The sequence below is a fragment of the Spea bombifrons genome, chromosome 2, assembly GCF_027358695.1.
Source record: "Spea bombifrons isolate aSpeBom1 chromosome 2, aSpeBom1.2.pri, whole genome shotgun sequence".
Taxonomy (NCBI): Eukaryota; Metazoa; Chordata; class Amphibia; order Anura; family Pelobatidae; genus Spea; species Spea bombifrons.
The window spans coordinates 65,426,741-65,453,662 of record NC_071088.1 but is presented as its reverse complement, the minus strand read 5'-3'; the positions used below and the strand labels follow the sequence as shown (position 1 = coordinate 65,453,662).

General features: G+C 37.2%; 1 protein-coding gene across 1 annotated transcript in view; it reads right to left on the bottom strand.

Moving 5' to 3' along the window:
• The window catches only part of BCAS3 (BCAS3 microtubule associated cell migration factor), a 514,534-nt gene that overhangs the window by 238,627 nt on the left and 248,985 nt on the right, over positions 1-26,922 (bottom strand). The window contains exons 21-23 of the mRNA XM_053454572.1: positions 22,280-22,380; positions 17,109-17,305; positions 13,493-13,590 (exon numbers count right to left, since the gene is read on the bottom strand). Coding sequence (XP_053310547.1) covers positions 13,493-13,590; positions 17,109-17,305; positions 22,280-22,380 — 396 coding nt within the window. The remainder of the gene's footprint in view (positions 1-13,492; positions 13,591-17,108; positions 17,306-22,279; positions 22,381-26,922) is intronic.

Sequence of the window (26,922 nt, the reverse complement as noted above, 5' to 3'; positions counted from 1 at the left end):
TTAAAACATAAAAAAAAATTGAGTAAACATTGATATAATTACATAAAATACAAAAAAAAACAAATTTGTTAATTAAAGGTTTTCTGACTTTAGCACACATATTAAACATTTAAAGGATTTGATTTATTTAAAAAAATATATAAAACTCCCAAAAATGAGGCTGGCAAAGTCATTTTTTTCATCTAAAATCAGAAAATTACTTCATAGAACTACTCGCCGTTACTATGACTGTGTTTGGTGTGCTTTTACCTTTAAGGTTGCACATGGTAAAAGTGAAACGGCAGTATGTACAGTTTGATTTGGGTAGAAAGGAACCCTTTAACGGTGCCGTGGAGGGTACAAATACACAGTCTCCACAGAAACCAGGCAACCCCTCTGGGTTTCGAAAAGGCTAGATCACAAGAAATCTCTGACAAGAAGGTGAAAGAAAGACTCAAACATCTTGTTGCACCAACACAAAAGAAAAGGGTGCAATTTACATGGAGAAAATTTCGGCTGACATTTTTTGCGTTCTTTCCCGACTTACGAGTGTTTGGAAATGAAAGCTCCCATTATTTGGAAGTGAAGAAAGAAATGGGAATGTGTCCCCTACATTATTCGCACTGCCTCCCCTCCACCCTCCTAACCTCTCTTACTCCTTAAACCTTTCTGTGCTATTGTCACATGTATCTATTTCCAGGAAGCCATATTCATTAGGGTTAATCTGCCTTCTAAATGAATAAACAAAGGATTTCTCTGTCACAGAGAAAGGCCAGGTGAGGCGATACCATCTTCTGACACAGAAAATCATCTGCACAAATGCCGCGCAGGAAATTACCTGCTGCAACCCCACACCTGTGACCGCTTGGCAAGCAGCGGAAAAATGTTGAGAACTTTGCTGAAAAGCTGGGGCCTTTTCTTCGTTTTATTGTAAAAAAAGGCTGAAATCTATCACCATCTGGTAGCCTATGAAACATTGATGCCTAAGAATCATAGCTGTTGTGGCGCATAAACAACCGGACAGTGCAGCAAAAATAATGAAAATTAACAACAACAAAAAATTATGTTAAGATTCTCTCCGGTACATATACATTGATATATGCATACTCCACACCTAGAGCAAGAGTGTTATGGTTTTGAAGATCTCTGTAATGTGTTAGCGTTATTAGAATAGTGCAAGATTTAGGTGGACTATAAACTGGCAGCCATACAAGCAATAAACACAAAAAAAATATTCTTATGAACCCTTTGTCAAAATGAACTGGCACGAAAACTGTTTTTCTCCACACATAGGTAAAGCTCGCTTTTATGAGCTTTTGACCATGATCAGATAAATTAAAAATGGGAACCTGGTGAGCTCTTTGATCACATAGCTTGCAAATGTCTGAGAATATTTTATCCAGATTCCTTTTCCTACCGACCAGAAAAGGAGGGGTGAGAAATATGGAAACCAAATGCTGACTAATGAATTAAAGGTATGGCTTCTAGGCCAATATGTTTTCCTTGGGCCATGTGGCGGCGGTATAAAATTATTATAAATTAACAACGTAACATGGAAATATCTCAAGGCTACTTATAGACAGAAATGCGGCGTCAAACTATTTTGAGGGCTGCAGAAAATCAAGATATTGAGCATACCATTAGCATACTGCTGAATATTACAGAATTCTGGTCGTCTGATCACATATTATATAAAAACCTACATAAATATGGCACTGTGTAACATTAAATCACTATATCATCAAATATAAAGGTACGTAAATTTATTTTTTTTGCTTTTGATTAAAAAAATTATGGTAATATCCATATTTATTACATATGATCATAGGCACTTTTTTTGTTTATCTTACGAGACCTGTGAAAATGAATCTACAGAAATGTATGAGAAGGAAGGGAAGAAACAGAAACATACCCTGTTTTTCGCCATTAGATGAGGACATTTCGAGCAAGTGACACATTTTTTGTTTTTGCTTAATGCATATTTAAAGGATCCATCATCGCCGTGGCATATCTGATTATTTAATGATTCCAATAGGTGTTAAAAAGTTCCTCAGCTGGAACGCAGTCAATGTATTATGAAACAGGGAAAGGCGAGTGACTGCACAAAGGTGAGATAATGGTCTTCCACATCACTGAACTGTCAACTCTAATCAGCATTAAAATGTACTGTCTGGAGACTACAAAGCCATACAGTCTTTTTTTTTTTTTTTTTTGAACCAAAACATATACAATGTGATAGCAAATTACAAACGCTGGAGTTGTCACCTTAAACACAAGAACAACGTGCAGATAAACACATTGCATTAGTGTCTGCATAGTTCCCTAGGATACATCTGGCACCTCGTTCATTACCTCATTTTGCCTCATGTAGGTGACTCAAGAACACATTTATTAGAAGTATTAGTATCTTTGTGGCATATTGGCTTCCATTGTCTTGTAGGTGAGAAAACATCTTTGAACACGGAGAAGAGTGTCTGTGGGTTAGCAATATCAAAACAGATAGCAGTAGCCTTTCGTGGAGTTCATTAGACGTATATGTCACAGCTATATAATTTTCGTTGTCTTGTGTGGAGTTTTTTTTTTGTAAAAAAATGTTCGTTCAACTGTAAACAGACATACCCATGTATAAACAGGCTTGCTGAAAATATACCAGATATGTCATAACAATGCTAAAACTATGGGATATATTCTTGGTGAACTCCGGACACTTTCCCTATGGAATTTGTCTCAGTTTGGGGTGGTCTGAAGGCACATCAGCAGATAGGAAAAGGTTTTCTGACTCAAAATGGATACAATAAAACATGTACATAATAATTGTTCTGAAAATTAATAAGGGACTTCTTAATGCTGATGTAAAGCAACACAAGGAGTCGTGTCATTCATAAACCAAGCTGATCATAAAGGATCGTGCCACTTAATGAAGAGGTTCATTACACAACATGATAGGCCTTGCTGTGTAGCTACAATGACCTGCTCTTATCTCTTGATAATGCCTCACGGACCTGGAATAAAAATTGAATTTCTCTTTAAAAATAGGTATTTCCACTTAATATAACATATTTTTGAATATATGGGAAATTTTACTTTATCCAATGCTTAACTTTATGTTGACCAAGTTAAATGTTCTACCATACCCCAAACTTCTCAGGTGTTCAAATCACTGATTATCAAAAAAAAGAAAAGGATCTCCTCAAATGGCCCTTGCTCCATGTTGCACACATCCATTATCCTCTTCTTAAACAACATTGGTAAGGACAACATTGCAATAGCAAATAAATATGTGTGCGTGGGTATAATATATACATATATAATATTATATATATATAACATATATGTTATCCTTTTAAAGTAAGGCTTGGTTAGTTAGAAATTACATTGCATTATGCATGTTTGTAAAATAAAACTCTCTATGTATTAGCCAGTTAACTTATATCCTGGTACGAAAAACAAGATACGAATTGTATAAAAATATAATTCGAATTTTGGGACATTATCAGAAACATTGCAGCTCACTATTCTAGAACACTCCACACGGTGTCTTAAATTTTCTGTTGAGTAAATATTGTATACTGGAGCACCCAAGGGAAACCCTAACACTACGTGCTGTTCCATGATGCAAGACCAACGTGTCAGAACTAATTAGAATCAACACTTTCTCTAGGTCGTGTTCAAAAGCACTTAATAGCATGAAAAATGACTATTATATGTGTGACATGAAGCAAGGACTTGGTTTGTACTTTTGTTTCCACTGCTGATTTGACAATCTGCTACTAAGAATGAAATATTGATTAATTACAGGTAATTAACCCTATTAAAGTCACCAAGATCTCAACATTATTTAGTAACTAAACAGCAACTCTCTAAAACGATATAGTTCACTAGCGTTCACTAAAAACTATTTAAAAATTCCAACACAAGTTCCAACATCAATCAACATATGTTCCGTAGGCTCATTACAGTTTTTCATTTTAAAATGTTGGACTAAGAGAGATTTGATTTGCTGGATTAAGGGATCCCGCCATTAAACTACTGAAGCCTATTCACAAAATGTGTCAGCATGGAAAAAATGTGATTAAATGGGCTTAGATAACCCACAGTCACTGATGTCCCATGTATAACCAAAGCTCAAGCTGGGTTACAAGGAATAAAAAGTGAGATGTAAGCACAGAAAAAGTAAAAAAAAATATTTCCATTTTACAATTTTTTTTTACAAAAGCCTATGCAAGTTGGTCTACAATTAATTAATATATTAATTTATGACTTGAACCAATGAAACATTTTCATACTCAATCGACAAATTGGAAAATGATGGTAAGAACAGTTCTGCAAATCGGCAAAAGTTGGAAATCAGGGGAACGGGAACCAATAACAACAAGTAGTAATTTGGTAAATAATTGCACTGGTGTCATAGTTCCAAATGCACACACCAATGAACTACATTACTTGTCAAAGGATTGGGGCAGTCCCAGCGGCAGGACCATTTGAAAGGTTGCCAGTGTACCAATATCTAAATTCTCGATGGTAATCAGAGACTACGCATGTGCATGATGGGTGCTGCCAAGCTAGGGACAGGGGTGGAATCAGTATGGTGAGAGCAATGCAGGATCTAATCTAAATTGATTTATGTTATTTTGTGCATATAGATGGTTTCCTCGGCATAGCAACCCAACATACATGTGAGGGGTGCACATTGAACATGTGTAAAGTACATGGAAAGTTTTGTTTATATTGTGCCTATATCTATAGAATACACATAGGCATATACAATGCCTCCTTATACCTATATCTATAGAATACACATAGGCATATACAATGCCTCCTTATAGCTTTATTTGATATTCCTCACTTAAACAACACTTGTAGAACTGGAGATAGCATCATATAACAGCCTGCTTTGTAACAGTGCAAACCTTTGAATCAACACATCAGAAACAAATTACAAGAAACACAACACAAACAATGTAATTATTTATACACAAACTCAGAATTTCTATGGCGGAATACAGTCGTAAACACACCAAACTTTGAAATTCTGCACTTTCCATTCCCCATTCTAATGTGTTTACAACAGTATTTACGATACTGTTTAACATACACAACTAACACTTAACTATCTCACTGTTCCGCACAAAAAGTATCAAATATGGAAACAATTCTTTCTCTGGATTTGGTTAGTGTGATTTATCTCTTCAATTAAAGGGGCAAGGAATCCAATATTCCTCAGCCTCTAAATCTACTTTTAAGGGGAAATTCATATGCAACCATTTAGGGCTCAGTGTCAAAAAGGCAAAATGTGAGCATGGCCAAACAATCTGTTAATAACTGCGGAAAATAGCTTGGAGCCTATGGTGATTTATATTTTCACTTGCTAATTGTCTTCCTGTAGCCTATAGACAGAATGTGTTAATGATATCCTCTCATCCCTAGCCAAGACTGACCTGCCCGTGATACCCCCTCTGCATTCTGCGCTGATGTTATGTGCGTGTCATAAAATGAACGGAAAACAAATCAATTAAGAGTGACTACATCATGTTGATTTCTGAGCTCTTTTTTAAGTTATATGAGATGATAAAACAGAGCAGATAAATCGTAGGGCATCTTAGCAGCATTATTTACTACTATAAAGTCATTACTGACTGAAAATAATATAGGTATATACAAGGATTTAACACAAAAACCAGCATATTCCAAACAACTATATCAAATACAAGATGCAAGACATCTTGATATCAACCTACCTAGAGGTGGATCAAGGTCAGACAGGGCCCTGGGGCAACACACATGAATATACATACATATACATATCTACACACAAAGTACATTAGCTAATTAGCCATTGAAAACTGCATGAAAGTTACTCAGCTAACATAATGTACACATACAACCAATTACCCATCAGATGAGGCAGTATAAAAAGAAATCTTTATTTGTGTCATAGAAGCTGCTTCTGTCTTTGTGCTGAACTGATAGACACACAAAGGCATAATGTACATACATATACTTAATAAGCACAACCACATGCATGCATACAGAGACATCCCCACATCAATACATACACACACCTGAATACACACTGACTGCCATAAACACAGACCCATAAATATTGATTACAGCTTCTACCTGCAGAGTATCTCTCTTCCTGGAGCTGCAGGTTGATGGTTGGGGATCCTGACACAGTAACTCTGACTCAACATGCAGCTTCTACTTACTGACAGTAACATGTGACTACAGAACAAGCTTCTTACTGACCTGAAGTAAGAAGCTGACTGCCATCACTGATGCCCATAATGAAGTATATGGTCTCGGCAAATACCCCTATCGCAGGAGAGGGGCGACTGGACTAAGTGAGCCTCCACCTGACTTCCCACACCACCCGTCATGAGTAACGTCAGCAAGAGATTGCACTGTGGCATGCAAGCTGGGGCCCTGATCCAGTTGCCCCATTTCTCCCATTGTGAATGTACCCATGATGCCACCCAGAATGAAATTGACACATTTGGCTGAAATAGGGGAAAAGAAAAATAACTTTTTTATTGTATAACAAAAAAAAAACCTCACATTTGTATTTTTTTTTATCTGTTCCCAAACATGGTTTCTATTTCTTATGAAAGACCCAAGGGACAGCATTCTCCTACAAGTCCATGTTTTCTAGAAGCTGAGAATGTTTAGTGGGTATGAGTGTGTCCCAGTGTTCTACAGCCTTAAAAGTCATTCTAATGAACCACAAGTAATGTGTTTGTAAATTAATTTGTGTAAACAAAATATATTATTCTTTGTTTATGTGTTACTCAATTACTAAGGTAATCACTAGGTAAAAATGTCACAAAAAAGTTGGAAAACCTCAAAAACATAAGTGTCCCTCTTTGTAAATTTAAAATGTTAAGGTATATAAGAATATATATATATATATATATATATATATATATATATATATATATATATATATATATATATATATTTACCTCACCAAGATATTCTGTCGTGGGTTTAAAGTAAGAAAGAAGCATTATAGTTTTAACGCTCTCGCTTCACTATTCATTCCGAAAAGCCAACAATGGCAAACATCTCCAGTGTGAAAGGCTGAGCCGGCCCTGTATACTGTTTAAACATGGTATCACTGTATTGCAAAACAACCCAAAATGTTTTAAGTGTAAGTACAAAAACAATTGCAGAATTAGTACGACTATTGCTACTATGCCAATAAAACCTTGATTCCAGAATATTAGAAAATAAGAAGCCAGTGGATGCCAGTAATGTCAACCAGATGATGTAAAGAATAAAAGCTCCCATGCAATGTTATTTCATCAATCAGCTGGCCTGACGTGTATGAATATAAATAGAAGGTAAACTGCTAATCAGTCTTTTTTATCGGTATTTCAGACCTGTCCTGTACATCTTTGTAAGCAGATTTGTTTTTCTTTTAAAGTTTGATATTCTATACTACTGGTTTAATTGATTCTGCCTTCCAAATAATGCTTTATGGCTCATTTGAATTTGTAAGCATATCTTGGAGGGCAATAAAATCTATGTTTCAGTAGGAGACCTTCTATCTTCACCAATGGCCTATAAAGCAACATACTGTAAGTTTTATAATGAAGGGGGGGGTATTTAATTAGTCAAGAAGTTCCAAATTGCTTTGAATTCACTCTAACACAATGGGCCTAGAATAGACAGAGAGGTTTATTTATGAAAGAGGGGATTTGGAGGACAATTTTGTTTCACTTTCACTATGCAATCATCCACTCAAACTCAAAAACAATAAAAAAAATTTAACTACGCATTATGCAGGGCCAGCTCAACCCTTCACACAGAAGACGCTCACTGGGGTTGTCCTTGTATCTGCATAGTGAAATCAGGGATTGAATCTGCAGCTCCCTCACTAAAATGGGATTTAGCTGGGGAGCTGCAATTCAATCCCTGATTTCACTATGCAGATACAAGGACAACCCTAGTGAGCGTCTTCTGTGTGAAGGGTTGAGCTGGCCCTGCATAATGCGTAGTTAAATTTTTTATTGTTAATACTTCAATTTGAGTAGTCCCTCTGCTCCTTCAAATCCGCACATACCTTAGGTATACATAATAACTTTATGACTTTCAACAATTTTAAGTTACGTTCCCACTGATCGTCACGAATAGCAATTAACTGAACTTTTTATCTTATGGCAGTTCTATGTCATTAAGCCTACAATTAGATCATGCAGAACTAAACAACAAGAAAATGAAATGTGTCTATTGTAGACTTCTATATGGAATACAAAAAAAAAGTAATATCCTTCCTTAACAGATTGCTCCTATGCACCTCAGGTCTGAAAGCAGGCACTATCTGTAACAACACAAGATGCCTTTATGCCATCCAGGTAATTACAGGCTTAGGTCAAGGACTCTGAGCCATATTAATTTCAACTCCCTACTAACAGGGACTTGAGACTGGTTGAGAGCACTGGCTGTAACCACTCAAGCAGTAACAGCCTTTAAGGAATGGTGACGCCAGGAATCCTCAGGCCCTATCATCGCCAGTAATAAGAAACCAATGACCGCTCAGGCTTGTCAGTTGTTGCCTGTGGCAATTAGAGCAGACTGGGAATTCCTACCGAGGGTCAGTTCATCTGCCAGCTGCATTCACACATCTTGCTCACCTGAACACATAACTGTTGCAAAGAGAACATTTGCATCACTTGCCATGAAATGGTGTTACAGAAGGATTGCAAGCTTCAACAACCTCAAATATGTATTTTAAAATGTCTTTGATTTATTTATTTTTTGGTTTATTACGTGGAAAAGGATCACTTAGATAAAACCCAACCAATAAAGCCAATATTATTTTATATACTGGATTATTTAAATTCTTGAATTCATTCAATACAATAAAATCATTTTATCACGTTTTTATGATGTTTAGACAGAGAGAAAGAGTCAACTGCTTGACTGGTTATTAAACTGTAGAGAGAGTATTTAAAAAGTAGAGGTTTATTAAAGTGGTAGCTGAGTTGTAGTTTCAATTCAAGAACTTCACTGTGCATCACTAAGGGCAAGAAAGATCAAACTAATCATGCCTTATGTATAATTTAAGAAATAAATTTCATGGAGGTGAAAGATCTTCCCTGAAAATGGCCAAGTTGTACTATAGACACCTATGTAGAATGTGGCAGTATCGTTTCTATGGGAAATAAAGTAGATGAGGTCCACTCAAGTGGAAGAAGACCCAATGGAGGAGGGAGTCCTCCATGGCTCATTAGTTCTGAGGTGGTGGACTGCGGGTGCTACCCTAGGTCACACCTGGGGCAGCAATGCCAATAAAAATGGCCCTTGCTCTTGCTAACTAACCTTCCTAAAGTTATCTGTCAGATCACCATAAGGACATGTCACATAAGAAAAAACACTGCAATATTAGGCAAAGAGAGATCAGTCTTTAACATTACCTTGTCTTAGTTTTTTTGGTTTAAACCTGTTTGCCTTCTACTGTTGAGAGACACAAAACAAATATGTCAACTCAATCTTTGGATTACTCACTGAACTTTCAGCACGCACTAGTTATGTTCCCTCTATAGGGGTGTCTGAATGACTTCAAATATGGGCTCTTCTGCTAAAAATTTCTTCTGTAATTATTGATTATACACAAAAAACAAAGGTATTTAAGAGAAAATTTAAATATAATTCTGTTAAATGGGTTTTCAGACTTATGCGGGTTACCTGTAAAACATATTAATTAAAACGATGTATTTGCTAAATACAATTAAATCGCCTTTCCTTTTTTGTGCAGTTTATTTTTTACTTTAAAAATTGTAAGCTTGCGAGCACTTCCCTTCTTATATATCATATATATCATATTGTCTTAGTTTGTCATTTCTAGTTTTGTCGTTCCCCTTTAATATATGTATTGCACGAAGTACATTTTTGGCACTACATCAATGAAAGTCTTTTGTAGTGTGGATGTCCCTTTAAAGTAGAAATTCCCCTACTTAGGGTCACACCACGTTGACTAGCTGGCCACCAGTACATTGATTAGTTAAATGCAAGTAACGATAAAGACAAATACATTCTTGAAGTTAGGGTAAGGTGATGAAGACTGATAATTCATGGCGCCACAATGTTTACATCTCTTAGCAACAGACAATCAACAACCAGATAGGAATCAACACAATGAAAAGCAAGGTTCATAACATGCAAATAACTTCCCGTTTCAGCACCAGTTCCAGCTAACCAGCATTTACAAGGCATTGCTTAAGACCTGTTTATTGTTAAATGTGTCTCTGTTGTATATATATATATCTGCAAACTATCTGTAAGGTATACAAGCTAAGAAGGTTCAATAGCATGTGGTATTCCAACGCATTGTTATACAAAGAACAATACATTCCTGGATTAACACATGAATCAAAGCTTAGAAGCGCGTGTAACCAAAAACTTGGTTATAAAATGTAATCATATTATGGAAAGCCATTTGATCAGTGACCTCTGTGAGGTCCTCGGCATGGTAAGGGATGCTTTAAATAATAAGTGAGCCAAAACATGTTTTTGCTTCATATCAGAATGACTGCATTTGAAACTAGAATGAGGAATCTGCACACTCCAAAGGAACTCAGGTGCTTAACTGTGCCAGTTGTGTGAGGTCGAAACGTTGTTGCTGTCTTCCTTTAATTAATCTGCCTGAGCTGGAACCCTTGAGTGCCTGGAGCCTTTATTTATTTTGCATTTGAAACTAAGCATCATATAGAAGCGCTTTCTCCTTAAATCATATTAGAGGGAATTCTGTGTGTACATATTGAACCCATAATGGCACCCTGTGATGACATATCAGTGGTTTAAAAGCTCTTCTAGTCCTGTATGCTACTAAAATGGACATTATACCCTGCAGGCAAATAAAAAACTGTTGCATGGTAATGTAACTGCTAGGTTGAAGATCACCTGAAAATTCAGCACATATAAAATATTACAGGCCTGCAAGGTTTGGCCAACAAGGGAATCAGAGTGTCCAGTGCTGTGAAAAAGTATTTGACCCCTTCCTGAGTTCTTCTGTTTTCCATATCATCAACTAATTTTAATATTAGTCAAAGATAAATTAAATGTAAAATGCTGTTTTTAAATGATGATTTCATGTATAGAATTAAAAATACTATCCAACACTATGTGAAAAAGCAATTTCCCCCTTAGATACTAAATCGACCAATTAACAAAATGTAATTGATAATTGGGTTCATTTTAACTGGACACACCCAGGCAAGATTAATGCTAGCCATGTTGAGTCTCAAGATCAATTAAATAGAGCCTGCCTTGCAAAGTGAAGTAAACTCAAAAAGCAGCACATGATGCTGCAATCTAAAGAAATTCAAGAACAGATGAGAAACAGTCATTTACAGCTATCATTCTCTACAAATGGAGAAAACATGGAACAGTAGTGAACCTTCCCAGAAGTGCATCAAAGATTCAGCAAGGAGACCACAAAATAACCCAGGCCTCACTTGTGTCTGTTAAGGTCAGTGTGACAGACCAACCGGGGACCTCGGGTTGTCCCTTTCGGCCAAGAGCGACTTCTCCCTTCAGGACAATAATTCCCCGCAATCCGTAGGCAACATCCCCAAGCAAAGTAAAGGGATATCGCTATCTAGTACCCAAATAACCAGGCAAGACTAGTCTTTAGGTGCAACAAGAGGAGAACTGATTTATTTTAGACACAGACGGCTGGATATATCCAGCAAAACACACATTAACATAAAAAAAGATATTGGGATACAAACTGCCCCCTTAATCTGCATCCCAGAGACAACAGGGGCAGTAAAGGGATTAACAATACAAAAGGATACAGACACCACTAAAATAAGGAATGTCTTGATTAGATTATCTCCCAGACCTTAGTGTGCCATGTGTAAACAGTTAGGAAATAAGGAAATAATAAAACAAATTTTTATTAATAACACACAAAAGGATAACATGGCACTCTTTACCAGGGCTCATAGTCTGTAGTAAGGAGGCTGGCACTCAGTCCCCTCCAGGAGCCCATGGCACGGAGGCTTCCATGACAGTCAGTATTCACAATTTCACAATAAGAAGGAGACTAGGCAAAATTGGCATACAGTGTATAGGATAGCTTATTCTTGAAAAACTTTGTGGTACTTGTAGTCACCCCTTAGGCACCTTTTTCTAAAGTAAATAAATGCAACTTTGGTGTATTGGACACAGTTAACAGCCCCTTGTCCTTGTAATGTAAAATGCATATTAAACACATAACCCTATGGGGTCAGGTACAAAAGAAAAATCTTGCTTGTGATACCTACTTGGGTCAATAATGCAATAATTCAATAATTTGAATTAACAGTAAGAATCTGGACACACTTTTGGACACATATGGCTCTCCACTAGTCTAGTTTAAAAGTAATAATAATAATAATATGAAAAAAATGGAAAAAATCCTCTTCTCATCAATGTCTGTCTAATATCCTTTGTAAATGACAGGGGTGGCCTTCTATAAATAATTCTGGTGCAATACCAGGTGGTATAGTGAAGAATTACTTTTAATGTATCCCTCAAGGTAGTAATCTAATAAATGGTTGCTAGAGATTAAACAATGAAGTTGTATGAGTCTCTTTTTGCAAGCTTTCATCCAACCAGGTTATCCAAATACACAAAGTAGTTAACTATGGAACAGCTCCATGATAGGACTGTTACAGTGGATCCATTGATGTAAAATGGTTTTCTGCTAAAACAGTATGAGCATGCATACTCAAATACTTAGGTCATCTGTCAGATGGCTGAGTACCTATCAAGTGTAATCTATGTGGAGACATACAAGCCCTTTGCACGATAAATAGTGCATCTCTGTGTATTAATCACATCTTCACATGTAATGATTCCTAATATTCTTACCCATTGTAGCTGGTAACACTTCAGTCTTATTGTAATTCTGGTACGCAAGTTTTCGATCCTGTGTTTTGCCCAATTGAACCCAATCTCAAAGGATAAAACTGTCTGTAAGTGGTGGCCATTATTGCAGTTAATCATTTTACATCTTGGTTCACTAAATATGCATGTAAGAAGTAACTTGAGAACTACCTTTATTTGGCTTGGGTATAAAAATAGTTCATGCTCCAGTAAATGCGGTAAGAGAAACCTCCCCCGGTCAACACATCATTATATAGAGGTAACAAGGTACCTCTAATATGAGGTGACATAAACCCATAATACTCATCTGTGTATCCTTTCAGGCCTGTTGCTTTACAGTTGAAAGTTGAACATTTTTGAGAATACTGTATTTCAGTAGTTACATGACAAAAGTACACATAATTGTAATTATTTCTAATAAAATAATATAACTCAATATCCATTAATTGCATTGCAAATATAAACTATATAAAACTTCATGTTAGAGATCAAGTGAAACAGATATACTGATGCCCAGTACCTGAACTAGAATTGAATGAATTGATTTAAGACTTAAGAGTTATATTAGTAAATGAACACCAATGGTGCGGCCCTTCATGGTTGTTTGACCAGTCCAGGATCTCTATTTGTTTCCTACCTGAGCTGGCATCAATAACGGTTGAGCCCCCTCTGCGATCAGAAACTGTCCGGGGAGATCCGGGCATGCTAACAGGCTCAGAGCGAACAGGCTGAATCCTGTAATGACACAGTATCGAAATAGAACTTACTTTACTGTTTCACTTCTATTAAGTCATAGGGTTTGGCTCTATACGTTGAAAGGCAAGGAATGTTGTTAAATTGAAGCAAAAGTGCAAAACACCTAAGCTAAGATGTTCTAAGATTATAGCGTGGAATCAGCAATGCAGTTTCAACACTAGCTAACTAGCCAAACAAACCAGAAACCTCCAAATATTTGTTATAAATGTGTTTTGTTCCTTGTTCTATTTTACCTGCTTTCCCTTTGCTGTGGTTATTTTAACCACCTGGAACCTGGCCCAGATTATTTTCTGGGAACTCATCCAACAGTTGATTGCCGTTTTGTAGATTTTATGACTCCAATAAAATCCAACAGATGCTAATTAACTGTTGGATGAGCTCACAGAAAACAATCTGGACTAGATTCCAAGTGGTTCAAAGAAGGACAGCAAAGGGAAGTTGATGAATACTTAAACAAATAATTAAAAGAATGTAGGTAAAGTCACTTGTGTAGTTTTCATGTTTTTAGGCTAGCACAACTGTGCACAGAATAGTATGACCTCCTTCGGTGTGGTATGCATATGTATAGTCTTATGAGACTGTGTTCTGTACAATGTGTAGTGTCATTGTGAATTGTTTGGGATTGATGTGTATAAGGTAGGATGATTGTGTATAGGGCATTGTCAATGTGTAATGCTTAGTATGCTTGTGTCTATCATAGTATAAGTACACTGTGTAGTTTCCATGTGTATAGGATAGTTTGGATGTGTGACTGTGTGTAGGCTAGTAAGTGTGGGTCTAGGGTCGTTTCCATGTGTCTAGGGCAGTGAGACTGTGTACAGGGTAGTTTGCGTGTATATAGGGTAGTGTGACTCCACTGTATAGCTTGCATGTGTGTAAGGTAGTGTGGCCATGTACAGGGTAGTAAGAATGTGTCTACAGTAGTGTGGTAGCACTACATAGTTTACGTGCGTAGGGTTAATATGTATAGTATAGTATGTGTAGTATAGTATAGCTTAGCGTGGCATTCATAGTGTAACATGTGAATTGTTATAATATGTTTATTGGGTAGGATGACTGTTTATAGGGTAGGGTCACTGTGCATTGTGTGATTTGCTTGTGTGCACGGCATCCGTACAGACAGAGCGACTGACTATTTTGCACCAAACCCGTTTAACTTCTTCTGAACCGAAAGCTCAGGAAAAAAAAATATTTATTTGAAAACAAATATCATACAGGGTAACAGTAATGTCCTGGGTGTAATATCCTACAGGGCTGGTTTTTGACTGTGTCTTAAAGGAGTTTAACGTCTCTTTATTTTAACATTAATTCACATATTAATACATGAGCATTTCAATGATTTTGTCCCAAGTAATATTTTTATTTGACAACTATTTAACCATGGTAGCCATGCAACTGCTTGGTTATGAAAACCCCCTTGCTTTATCTAATTGTTGTTTTTTCTCTTAGTTAGGCGGTAGGGCTAGGGTCCAGACCAAGGTCCCATAGCAGTGGATTTCTTTTCCTTTAATTTTGAGATGAGGTTTTTACAAATTATAAACATGGTATTTCTTGTACTAAGCAGAGCTGTGCCAGCAGGCACCCTGGGAGCCACCAGGTACAGCTATACTGACTGTGGGGTTCATGATCACTGTGGTGATGAAAATCCCTTGCGCATTTGTAAGTAAACAATTGGTGCTCACATAGATGTGCTCACAAACCTTCTTATAATGTTGTTTTTGTTTATTTGGAATCAATGTAGGATTGATGAGAAAATGAGCCACAATCAACTCTGTAAACAGTTTATATAAGTAAAATGTGTTTTAAAAACAAAGATTGGTCTCAAATTTATTATACAGTGTCCTCCACTAATATTGGCATCCTTGGTAAATATGAGCAAAGAAGGCTGGGAAAAAGTGTCTTTATTGTTTAACCTTTTGATCTTTTCTATTAAAAGTTATCTGCTCTCATGGGTATCAAACACAACACTTGTTTATAAAATATGTATGTTTAGCACAATTATTGGCACCTCTAATAATTCATATGAGAAAAATGTATTTGACGTATACTCCCATTGATATTTTACATTTTTTATACCTGGGTCACTAGAAACAGGAAATTGTTCAACCATGACTTCTTGTTTCACAGGGGTATAAATATTAGATAGCACATAAATTCCCTTAGTCATTCATCACAATGTCTAATACCAAGGAATATAGCTGTGTGGCAAAAGGTTGTTGAGCTTCACAAAACGGGAAGTGGCTATAAGAAAATAGCAAGATTTCCACCATCAGGACAATAGTTAAGAAGTCCCAGTCAACTGGAAATGTTATGAATCAAACCGGAAGAGAACTTGTGTCTATATTGTCTCAACACACTGTGAAGAGGATGGTTACAATGGGCAAAACATCTCCAAGGATCACTGCAGCTGGAGAATTGTAGACGTTAGTTTTCTCTTGGGGTCAGAAATTCTCCACAACTACAATACAACGTTATCTACATCACCACAAGTGGTTTGGAAGGGTTTCAAGAAACAAACCTCTACTCTCAATCATCTTCAGGTTGCCAGATACTATTGGAACTTCAAATGAGATCGGGTTCTATGGTCAGAAGATGAACGAACACCTGACTGCCTCCGCAAGAAAGCTTGAATTGGGCCGTGGTTGGATCTTCCAGCAGGACAATGATCCAAAACATAAATCCAATTCAACACAAAAATGGTTTACTGATCAAAAAACAAGGTCCTACCATGGCCATCCCAGTCCCCAGACTTGAAGCCCATAGAAAACCTGTGGGCTGATCTGAAGATGAAAGTACACCAGCGCCGACCTCAAATGTGAAGGATCTGGAGATATTCTGTATGGAGGAGTGGTCTCAGATCCCTACCATCTATTCTTCAACCTCATCACATTATAGAAGAAGAGTCAGAGCTGTTCTCTTGGTATAGGAAGGCAGCACAGACTATTGATTTAAAGGATGCCAATAATTGTGCCATGCATATATTCAACATTTTTTGGGGGAGGGTAAACCTTTGTTGTGTTTGCAATTGTTTGATATCCATGAGAGCAGATTGTTTTGTGTATATTTGAAGAAAACATCAAAAGGTTATACAATAAAGACAATTGTTCACAGCCTTCTTTGCTCATATTTACCAAGGGTCCCAATATTAGTGGAGGACACTGTACAAATATTAAGTAGCAATCTTTATTGATGTCTAGTACCTGCACCTCCATGAACCTCTTATACCATTTGCAATATTACCATTATTACTTCATCACAGTTCATCATTCCCCGACATTTACCCCATTTAGAATCAGATCAGATATGTTATGAGTACCAGGGCAATGATGTACAGAAAATGTTATTTATCAGTAGGTTGTGTTAGTTCTTTGATACATGTGTCCTTTGGATACCCAACTACAACTAAATGCACTTGAATACCTAAGACCTTCCATTCCTATTGCCTTGCTCAATGCAATGATCCATTCACGCCCAAGTACTGTGTAAATTTACTTTACCTGAGGCTATTTAGATCAAGGTCATCTGTGTCAAAGTCCAGCAGTGGTTGTGGTGTATCACTTGGACCATGTGAGTGAAGCACTGAAGAACTAGAAGAAATCACAGTGGTCTGCCCTGATGGATGAATGGTTTTAAACTGGAACTGAGGTCCCATCCATAACCGCCTATGGGGTCCTGTATGGGTCACTATTTCCACCTGAAGAAGTAAATTAAAATAAATAAATTTGACGGTGCACAAGAATATATACGTAAGTTTACAAGGGTATTTTTATTTCAGGATATACTATTATCTTTGCAGGAAATACAATGATGATTACAATACTGCAATCTGTGGGAGAGTTTGTTTCATTTTCAACGAATTAAATAGGGAGTATTACAAATCAGTACTAGTTAGTACTTTTGCACAATGAGGAAACAGGGCTGCCGGATGTGATGCGTGCAAGGAGAGGGGCTGCCTGGAGTGTTCTATTGTAGAAGTGAGGGCTACTAGATACTGATGCTGTAAAAAATATAGAGAGAGTGAAGAAAGACAGGAAAGAAGAAGAGAGTACGACAAAAAAGAAAGAGAAAGAAAGAACAAAAAAAGGGAGAGAAGAAAAATAAAGATAACTCAAAAAAGAGAGCAAAGAATGAAAGAGAGTAAAGAATGAAAAGAAAAGTGGCGGAGAGAGTGGGAAGTTTACAACCAATGGACATGTAGGGTGGAGGCAGGAAGTGGACACATCATAGATGGATCGCACCCGCACCATACCGCTGGTGTTTTGGGCAAGATTCTAGCCTGTCTTAATGCTATAAGTTACATGTACCTTCATAGTAAGCAGAATATTTATTTTAATGTGCTACATCATTTCTTACACAAAAACGACTATTTTCTTCACTGTTCCCATGGTACCATTAGGCTTATTTCTTTTTTTATGAGCGTAATGCAGCTGAATAAATATGTTGAAGCTTGTAAAGGGCTTTTTTAAAATTAAAAACAAAAATTGAAATACCCATGTTTCACAAATATTCTAAGTAGAAAGTAGTAAACAGCAAAGATTTTCACACTCATGATTCAAACGTGTATAATATAAAACAAAAAATGTATTTGCATTTAAAAAGATTGTGCAATGTAAAACAAGTAGCTTATGTGCGAAAGAACATTTAATCACGATTCCAAAATCATATACAATAGTCACATATGTTAACAACACCTAGGACAGCTCAAATTAAATGTACTGCGTCAGACAACGAAACTCTGTATCTAATATCTGAATAGCAAAATCAACATTGGTTACACAAAAGTTAGCATATAACAGTAGAATCGTGACCTACATAATTTGTTAGTTTGACAAGACGAGTTTGACAAGAGAAAGGCTCATATGAGAATAGGATCTATTAGCATCCAATTTGGAGGGCAACGTACTTCTGGTGCTAATTGTGGCTTGAACAGCCAGTGTCCCCGGAACCTCCACATAAGGTGGAGCGGAGGTAAACAAGTCCTGTTCTCGAGGGTCGCAAACAGGTTACAAGTTTTGGATACCCCAGATTGTGTGCAGAAATTTCCATTAATTAAGATTAAACTATTAAACTACTGAATTTTAGGCAAGGTCATTCAAAATTCCTGGCCCATCTGCATCCCTCAAGGAAACACATATTACATTCCCAAATAGATAAGTTCACAAACATCAGATGTCATATTAATGTCATAAATACTGTTTCTTTACTCAAACAGTCCTCAAAGAAAGGTAAAACAAATTATGTTTTTTTATTATATGTTTAGTATCCTCCCTTTTTTTTTTATCTGCCCCTCCCTTTTAATTACATTCCCAGAATGTGAAGGTGTTTATGTATTTTTTCCTTTGAAACTGATCAAGTTTAGGACTGGCAGGAATATAGCATATTTTACTTGCATGTGTAAAGCTACCTCTTGTCTGTAACGCCATTCGTTTACCCCAACTGCCCAAACAGATCGTGGCTGATTTTATAGCTTTTACATCATGCTCCACTGTAAATTAGGCCACAGATAAAGCATCCTGTATATTTTAAGCTCAGAATCGTCAGTGTCACAGAGCCGAAAGGTAAACAGATGCCTTTGCAGTTTAATCGAGGCTATGGCCAGATGTTCCTATTCACTCTCCTGTTGTGTGTAGGACAAACATATTGTATCTACTTCACACTGACAACACGCATTACCCTCTGTTCTAATTGAAAAGTTGAAGTGAAGGGCAGGCTTTCTCCGTGCATTCTGTTAACATGGATGAAAACAATTTGGCCAAAACAATAAAATGGGAAAATTCAAAAGAAACACTGCTGGCAAAAATAAAACTTTTTTTAAAAATTATTTTTACTAATATACCCTGAAGCAACACTTCACTTGGCAAAATATATGCGTTTAGTCACACATGCTTCTACAGTTAATCAAATTCTACAAAGTACCGTAATATATATGATTGCCTGGCTGGTGTAATCTTTAGATGTATTTGTATTTGATTATCCACGAGGCTGTACTATAAAGATGCTTTCTGATGCAACATACATCCACAGAAACCAAAGAATCTTTGTAAGTATAAGTTTGCCTGCCTGTTAAGTTTACATACAATTTAAAGGTGTCCTGAATCCTGAATCAGAAAGTGTTTGCCTCAATACAACAAGGCTGTGATTACCTATCCTTTGATTGATTCGAAGAGAAATGGGGAGTACAGTAGCAGACATTTGGAAAACCTGACATATGGAGAGTTTATAAAAAAGGACCAAAACACTGGATGAGACAGAACTGTTATGTGTCATTTCGTGTTTCCACAAATTAGTTTCTGAACAACTTGGCCTGTTCTAAAATAAATAAATAAATAATTAAAATGGCCTTACTAAGGACTCCTAAGGATATTTTTCAGAACTACTGACATGTTTTTTTTTTTTAAATACTTTTTTATACAGCATTTGCCTCTCATAAAGTGACATGTTATTATAAACGTTTGAGGCTGGAAGCTGTTAATATTATCCTATAAGGAGGACATTAGGTCAGTCTAGAATATTTCCCTTTTTTTTTTGTTCCTGTCTGAGAACAAAATCAAATGCAATATCTTTTAGAGCCTTTCTGCATAGATGCTGGATTTCCAAGCTTTCTCAAAGAAACCCTTGGAAAACATAATTAAATGCTCCGGGAGTAAAGATAACACATCCTCTTGTGTGCTGCCCGCGGCAATGGCACGACTACAATAAAAGCAACAAATGTCTAAATGAGAGAAGCATTTAGCCCTTAAAAGATGTATGTTAAATATTATGGTGTAACTAACCGCCTGGGCTAATCTGTTTCTTGTGAAACTAAGACTTAAAGTAGGCCAGGTAGCTAAAAAAGTAAAATAAAATCATTTTTGTTTATACTTTAAAGTTATAAAGGCCAGTAAGGCCATTTTGTTCCCCAAGCAGTGTGGCCCATTGCTTTCTCCAACTTGGTAAAATGCGATGGCAGCCTTCTGAAAACGGCAAGTTCCTTTAATGACACTAACTGTATGATTTTAACATCATGGTTATCTAAATAGCCATGCCGTAAGTATGCCTAAGGATTTCAGCAGCATTTATACAGAAAAGATCCAAACATTTCAAAATGTGTATTATGAACAGCCCCTCAGGAAATGAAGGTCAGGTGTATGTTGATTATCATATTTAAATAATGTGTATATATTTTAAATATTAAACAAATCTTGATTAACACTATAACATATTCTAAGAACAAGAGACTGATTTTAATATAATTTGATCCAATAGTCTACCTTAAATCAATTTTAATTTTCCTCCATTTCGGAGTCTTAAAGAGTGGGTATTAACTATAACATATCTCCCAATATAACACATGGTCAAAGAGGGACCTTTGTAATAGAGATGGAGAGGCTTAGCTAGGAGGCAGGATTTTCTATGACTTTTTATGTGGCTTGGAAGGCAGAGGCCATTGCTTCTAGATAGAAATATCATTATGAGCATATGAAAAAAAAAAAACACCACTCAAACTTCATCCCTCAACTTTTACTTGAAATAATTCAGATGCATTTTAAATGTATGTATTATTCTTTAGATGGTACTAGATAGATATACCCTGAGAAGAAAGATTCAAGGAAACACTGCAGTCTTGTATTCTTGTAGGCATTTAACCATTAGAATAGCGCTATGTGCTTCACTGTACTCAGCTGTTTACTTGAGAAAAAAAACACTTTTTCTTTTTGTTTTACACAACAAAGAACATATTCTGCTCGAACAAGCACATGCACAGAAGTTTATGCTCTTGAACATCTTGTCATATTAATCAATGCAACAAAGAATATTTGGAAGATCAGTCTTCTAATGGATGCAATAAAAGTTAACATTATAGTGTTACAACGTGTGATCACAGAGGAATTCAATGGAAACTGTGCTATTTAAAATACCAGTCGGTGTACGTGAGAAAAATAGTTATATTTTTTCTTAAAATATTTGCAGTAAAGGTTTTTGCTAAAGAAAGCACATTAAGAAACTAATACTGGTTGGGTTAAATAGAGATGAATATGTGTTGTTAACGTAATGATATATTAGTTGTTTCTAAATATATTTAATATAATTTTTTTTCTAAACTGACATGGACTACAGTGTGCTGTGAAGGTCTCGGCATGCCCTGGATAATGCACTGTTGAATACGTAAGTCTTTCAATATTGATAATGCATTATTCAGATTCTCCTGCAAAGGAAAGTTCCCCATAATATGCTCTTTATCTTACATAGTATAATGAATGACTTAAATTGTAAACTCTCCTGCAGTATTTATGAAATTAACTTGTTGACAGGTTACTTTTAGATAATGAGTCATCTCTACATATCTACCACATTTAAGCACACTTTATTTTGTAACCTTAGAAGCTCTCAATGTATCTTAATTATATATTAAGCATATTAAAGAGATTAATGATGAGAAAAAAACAAGGAGATTAGATAGTGCTCTGTATTTCTTTGTGATGAATATACAATTATTACAGATAAGGTCTCAATGTTGAACCTAACACAGCTGAGTTTATGACTATAGCAAAAGTTCCTCAACTGAAAAACCTGTTCAAGAAGTAAATGCAAGTTAACCAGTTTCCTTTAACATAGTAGTTAAGAAAGTTTCTTGCTTAAACAAAAGACATTTAAATCATTTGGTATGTGTTTGATACAAATATTTCACCTGTGAAAGCCATTCTTCGTCCTCTTGCCCACTGTGATCAGAAGCTAAGCTGTCATATGACCCATGCCTTGTGATTGGACCAGGGCTCCCAGGCGGAACTACTGCAGAAACAACATAAATTTAAAAAAGGTGGTTATGGCACAAGCATTATAGTTAAGTAGAATACAAATGATCAAAGGAAGGTAATATATTTCATCAGTTTGAAGGCATATTTACTGAAGCACAATTTTTGGGGGCATTTTTTACCACTTAAATATAAGTTACAATTCAACATATTCTTCAGAATCTTTCTTTATGAAATTAAAAATAATTAAGAAAAATGGACATAACTATCTAATAATAGTGGTAGACCACTTACACTAGCAGAGCAGGGCTGCCAAGTGCTGTAAGCGTAGTGCATAAAAATGATATGTCCCCTGTAGCATCAGTTGGTACAGAATTACATACTACCGCTGGAAGCAACATCAGCACAAGCACTGTGCACCAGGAGCCTAATTAAATGGGTTTCCATAGCTGAGCATCTGCACGCAAGCTAAAGATCGCTATGCCCAATACCAAGCATTGTCTGGAGTGGTGTAAAGCACGCCGCTACAGGACTCTGGAGCAGTGGAAATGTGTTCCCTGGAGTGATCAATCAAGCTTCACCTTCTGGACGTCTGATGGCTTTATCAGGGTTTGGTGGATGCCAGGAGAACGCTACCTAATGGAATGCAGTGTGTCTACTGCAAACTTTGGTGGACGAAGGATAATGGTCTGGGGCTGTTTTTCAGGGGTTGGCTTAGGCTAGTGATGGCAAATGTTTTTGGGCATCAAACCAAGTTGCAGACCTAAAGGTGCCAATACTGCATATTAAACATGGAAAGGAAGCTTTTTCGGTACAAAATTACTATACACAACGGTGTGCATCAATTTGACATATAAATTATGTTTGTTTTAAAAGCATAGAAACATAGAATGTGTCAGCAGATAATAACTATTTGGCCCATCTATCTGCCCAAGCAGAACAACACATGAAAAGAGGGTCTATTCGTGAAAAGGATTTTATTAAATAACATTAGCATTTGCACTGAAATGATATCAGTGTATAACAAAAATAAATGGAGTCACTCACTCATTCATTCACACAATTATTAATTCTCTCACCCATTCACGCAAATCATTTACATATATTCATTAATGCATTTTCAAAAATCATTCAAGCAATTCTACCATACATTAATTCATCAATTCTCTCATTCATATACAATTCATTCACACATTAATTTTCTCAGTCATTCACACAATTCATCCACACATTAATTCATTCTCTCACTCATTCTCACTCTTTATTTATTTCAATATTCTTCTCCCTTCTCACTATCTACCCCTGCTCCTTTCTGGTTCATTTACCCTGCTGAAGGCCTGCGGTGGGGGCGCCAGGCCTCTGTCTCGTTGTTTCACTGCTGAGCCCCGCAATATGACGTTATATTCCGTGGCTCAGCATGAAATTCCAGCACTGCGACCAAGACAGAAGCCTTGCGCTCCCACCGCTGCAGTCAGTGCAGCACCGAGGCAGTTGGCGGCAGGGAGTAGAGGAAACATAAGGGCGCCGAACAGATGCTGAAAACTTTTTCATGAGCGACCACCCTGCGCCTCTCTCTTCTCCCACACGCCTCAAAAGCCGTCCCTGGCAGTCGGCAACCTGGCCGCGTGCCACAACTGAAGGTTTCGCATGTCCGTTGTGGGATGCGTGTCATTGGTTCGCCATCACTGGACTAGGACCCTTAATTCCAGTAAAGGGTAATGGTAATGCTACAGCATACGAAGACATTTAAAGAATTGTGTGCTTTCAACTTTGTTGGAACAGTTTGGGAAAGGCCCTTTTCTATTACAGCATGACTGTGCCCCAGTGCACAAAGTAAGGTCCGTAAAGACATGATTGGATGAGTTCGGTGTGGAAGAACTTAAATGGCCCACACAGAGCCCTACAAAATGCTCTACTGGATGAATGGGCAAAAATTCCCAAACAAACACTAAAATCTTGTGGTAAGCCTTCACAGAAGAGTGGAAGCTGTAAATACTGCACAGTGCCTTGCAAAAGTATTCATCCTCCTTGGCATTTTTCCGATTTTGCTGCATTACAACTAATCATCATGTGATGACATACACAAAGTAGTCCAAATTGATGAAGTGAAAAGAAGAAACTAACTAAAAGTGGTGCGTGCATATGTATTAACCCCTTTGCTAAAAGCCCCTGATTAAGATCCGATGCAACCATTTACCTTCAGAAGTCACATAATTAGTTAAAGAAAGTGCACCTGTGCTTGCCCATTGCACATTGTTGCTAAGTCTGTTGTCTACAATCATTCTTAAATCCTTCTCATTAGTAGTTTTTTCAAGGGGATACCATTTAAAGTATATGTTGGATTGTTATCCAAGACAAGCTGTTTGGGGGAAAGATGGCACAGACACGCTGTGTGGGGAGAGATGAAGCAGCCAAGTGGTTTAGAGAAAAAGATGAAACAGGCATGCTGTTTGGGGTAAAGATGACGTGTGCAAGCTGTTTGGGGCAAAGATGGCACAGGCAAGCTGTTTGGGGGCTAAGGTGACACAGACAAGCTCCTTGGGGCTAAGATGGCACATGCATACACACATAGCAACTCTGAAACCACAAACTTACACCTATAAACATACATACAAACACACGCACACTCTAACACCATACACTAAAACATACATGTACACACAATATAAAACCTTATACTTACATACAGGCACAGCCACTCTAGCAATATACACTTACATATGCTGTATATACACTGATCAGCCATAAAATTGTGTAGCCCCCTTTTGCTGCAAAACCAGCCCTGACCCATCGAGGCATGGACTCTACTAGACCTCTGAAGGTGTGCTGTGGTATCTGGCACCAAGACGTTAGCAGCAGGTCCTTATAGTCCTGGTGCCATGTGTTCTCCAGGTAAGAGACCCATATGCACCCAGCCATCCACGTAATGTAAAAGAAAACATGATTCATCAGACCAGTCGACCTTCTTCCACTGCTCTGTGGTCTAGGTGCTTTTGGCAGTGGACAGGAGTCAGCATGGGTAACCTGACTAATCTGCCTCTACGCAGCACCATACACAACAAACTGTGTGTTCTCACTCTTTTCTACCGGAACCAGCACTATTTTTTTCAATGATTTGATCTACAGGAACTTGTATGTTGGATTTGACCACACAGGCCAGCCTTTGCCCCCCACGTGCATCAATAAGTACTGGCCGCCCATGACCCTGTCGCCGGTTCACCGCTTTTCCTTCCTTGGACACCTTTTGATAGGTACTGACTACTCCAGAGTGATAATACCCCACACGAGCTGCAGTTTTGGAGATGCTCTGACCCAGTCGTCTAGTCATCACAATCTGGCCCTTGCCAAAGTCGTTCAGATCTTTGAGGACAAGGAGTTCACTTGCTGCCTAATATATCTAATAATAACATAATGTTATGGCTGATTGGTGTAAGTACACACATTTACTCTCTCTGATAATCCATGCAGCTAACACACATCCTCCTTCCTCAGCCTCCCTCTTACAATTTTTTCAGGAGAGCTGCAAGTTTATTTGCAATGTTTATCACCCACTGTGAAAATAATTTCTCTATTTTAAATAACGTTTTCAGTCATTTATTTAAATACATTTGAAAACAGTTAATTTGCACTCTCTCAGTTTTTTCCAGCACATTACATGATGGCATTAGCCACAGTGATGCTACGAACCATGTGTTTTGATATGCATATTATTAAAGACTTATTTAATGTCCTTATTCTAAGCAAAAAAAAATTGGGGTTAGACCCCAACATATGTATAGTTTGCCCAAAAATGGTACCATAAAATGCAATGCAATTACTTCCCGGGCTAGTTTGAATTCCCAACCTGGCCCTGAAGCGAGCAGTTAAAACCCTACCTTAGGCCACCCCTGTTAAACCAGAGCTTTTCACTAAGATCTCAGTATATAGTAATCAATGAACCTTTTTATAGATGCTGCCCAGGAACAGTCAGAATCTATTGTTAAAAAGATGGTTAATTAAATGCTAATATAACAAGAAGCCCTGCTCTGAGTTATGCTTCAGTTGGTGTGCAGCTTTTACAAACATTTAGCTGACCTCTCACTTATACAGGGATGACTATTTCTTTTCAGGAGACATCTGAACAAGGCCGGCTGTCACCCACAGAGCTTGACATACAATCTGCAATTGCAACAGATGTTTTCCAAACAGCTTAGACCAATCAAAACCAGAGATATGTGGCCCTTTCATCCTCCCAGGGGTGAATATGATGAGCAGTCAAGATGAGAAAAGCTGCTTCTCCAAAGGAAAAAGTCAAGCCTGGATTCTACCAGCAGATGCTCTATGGTTGTTGTGATATCATCATCTTGAAAGCTAGCAATATATCTATTGGGATTAAATAATGTGCATCTCTAAAATATGGGTGCAAAATGTCCATAATTTCACAACCAAATAAACAATATTAGCAGTGATACATAGAATGCAATATCATGGTTTTTTTTTTATGAAAGACAGACCCCTCTATGAGGTTAAAGTGTTTAATTCTTGCCATGGGAAGATTAAATGGACGGGGTGCGCAGCAATTTACCTCTAAGACTACTAA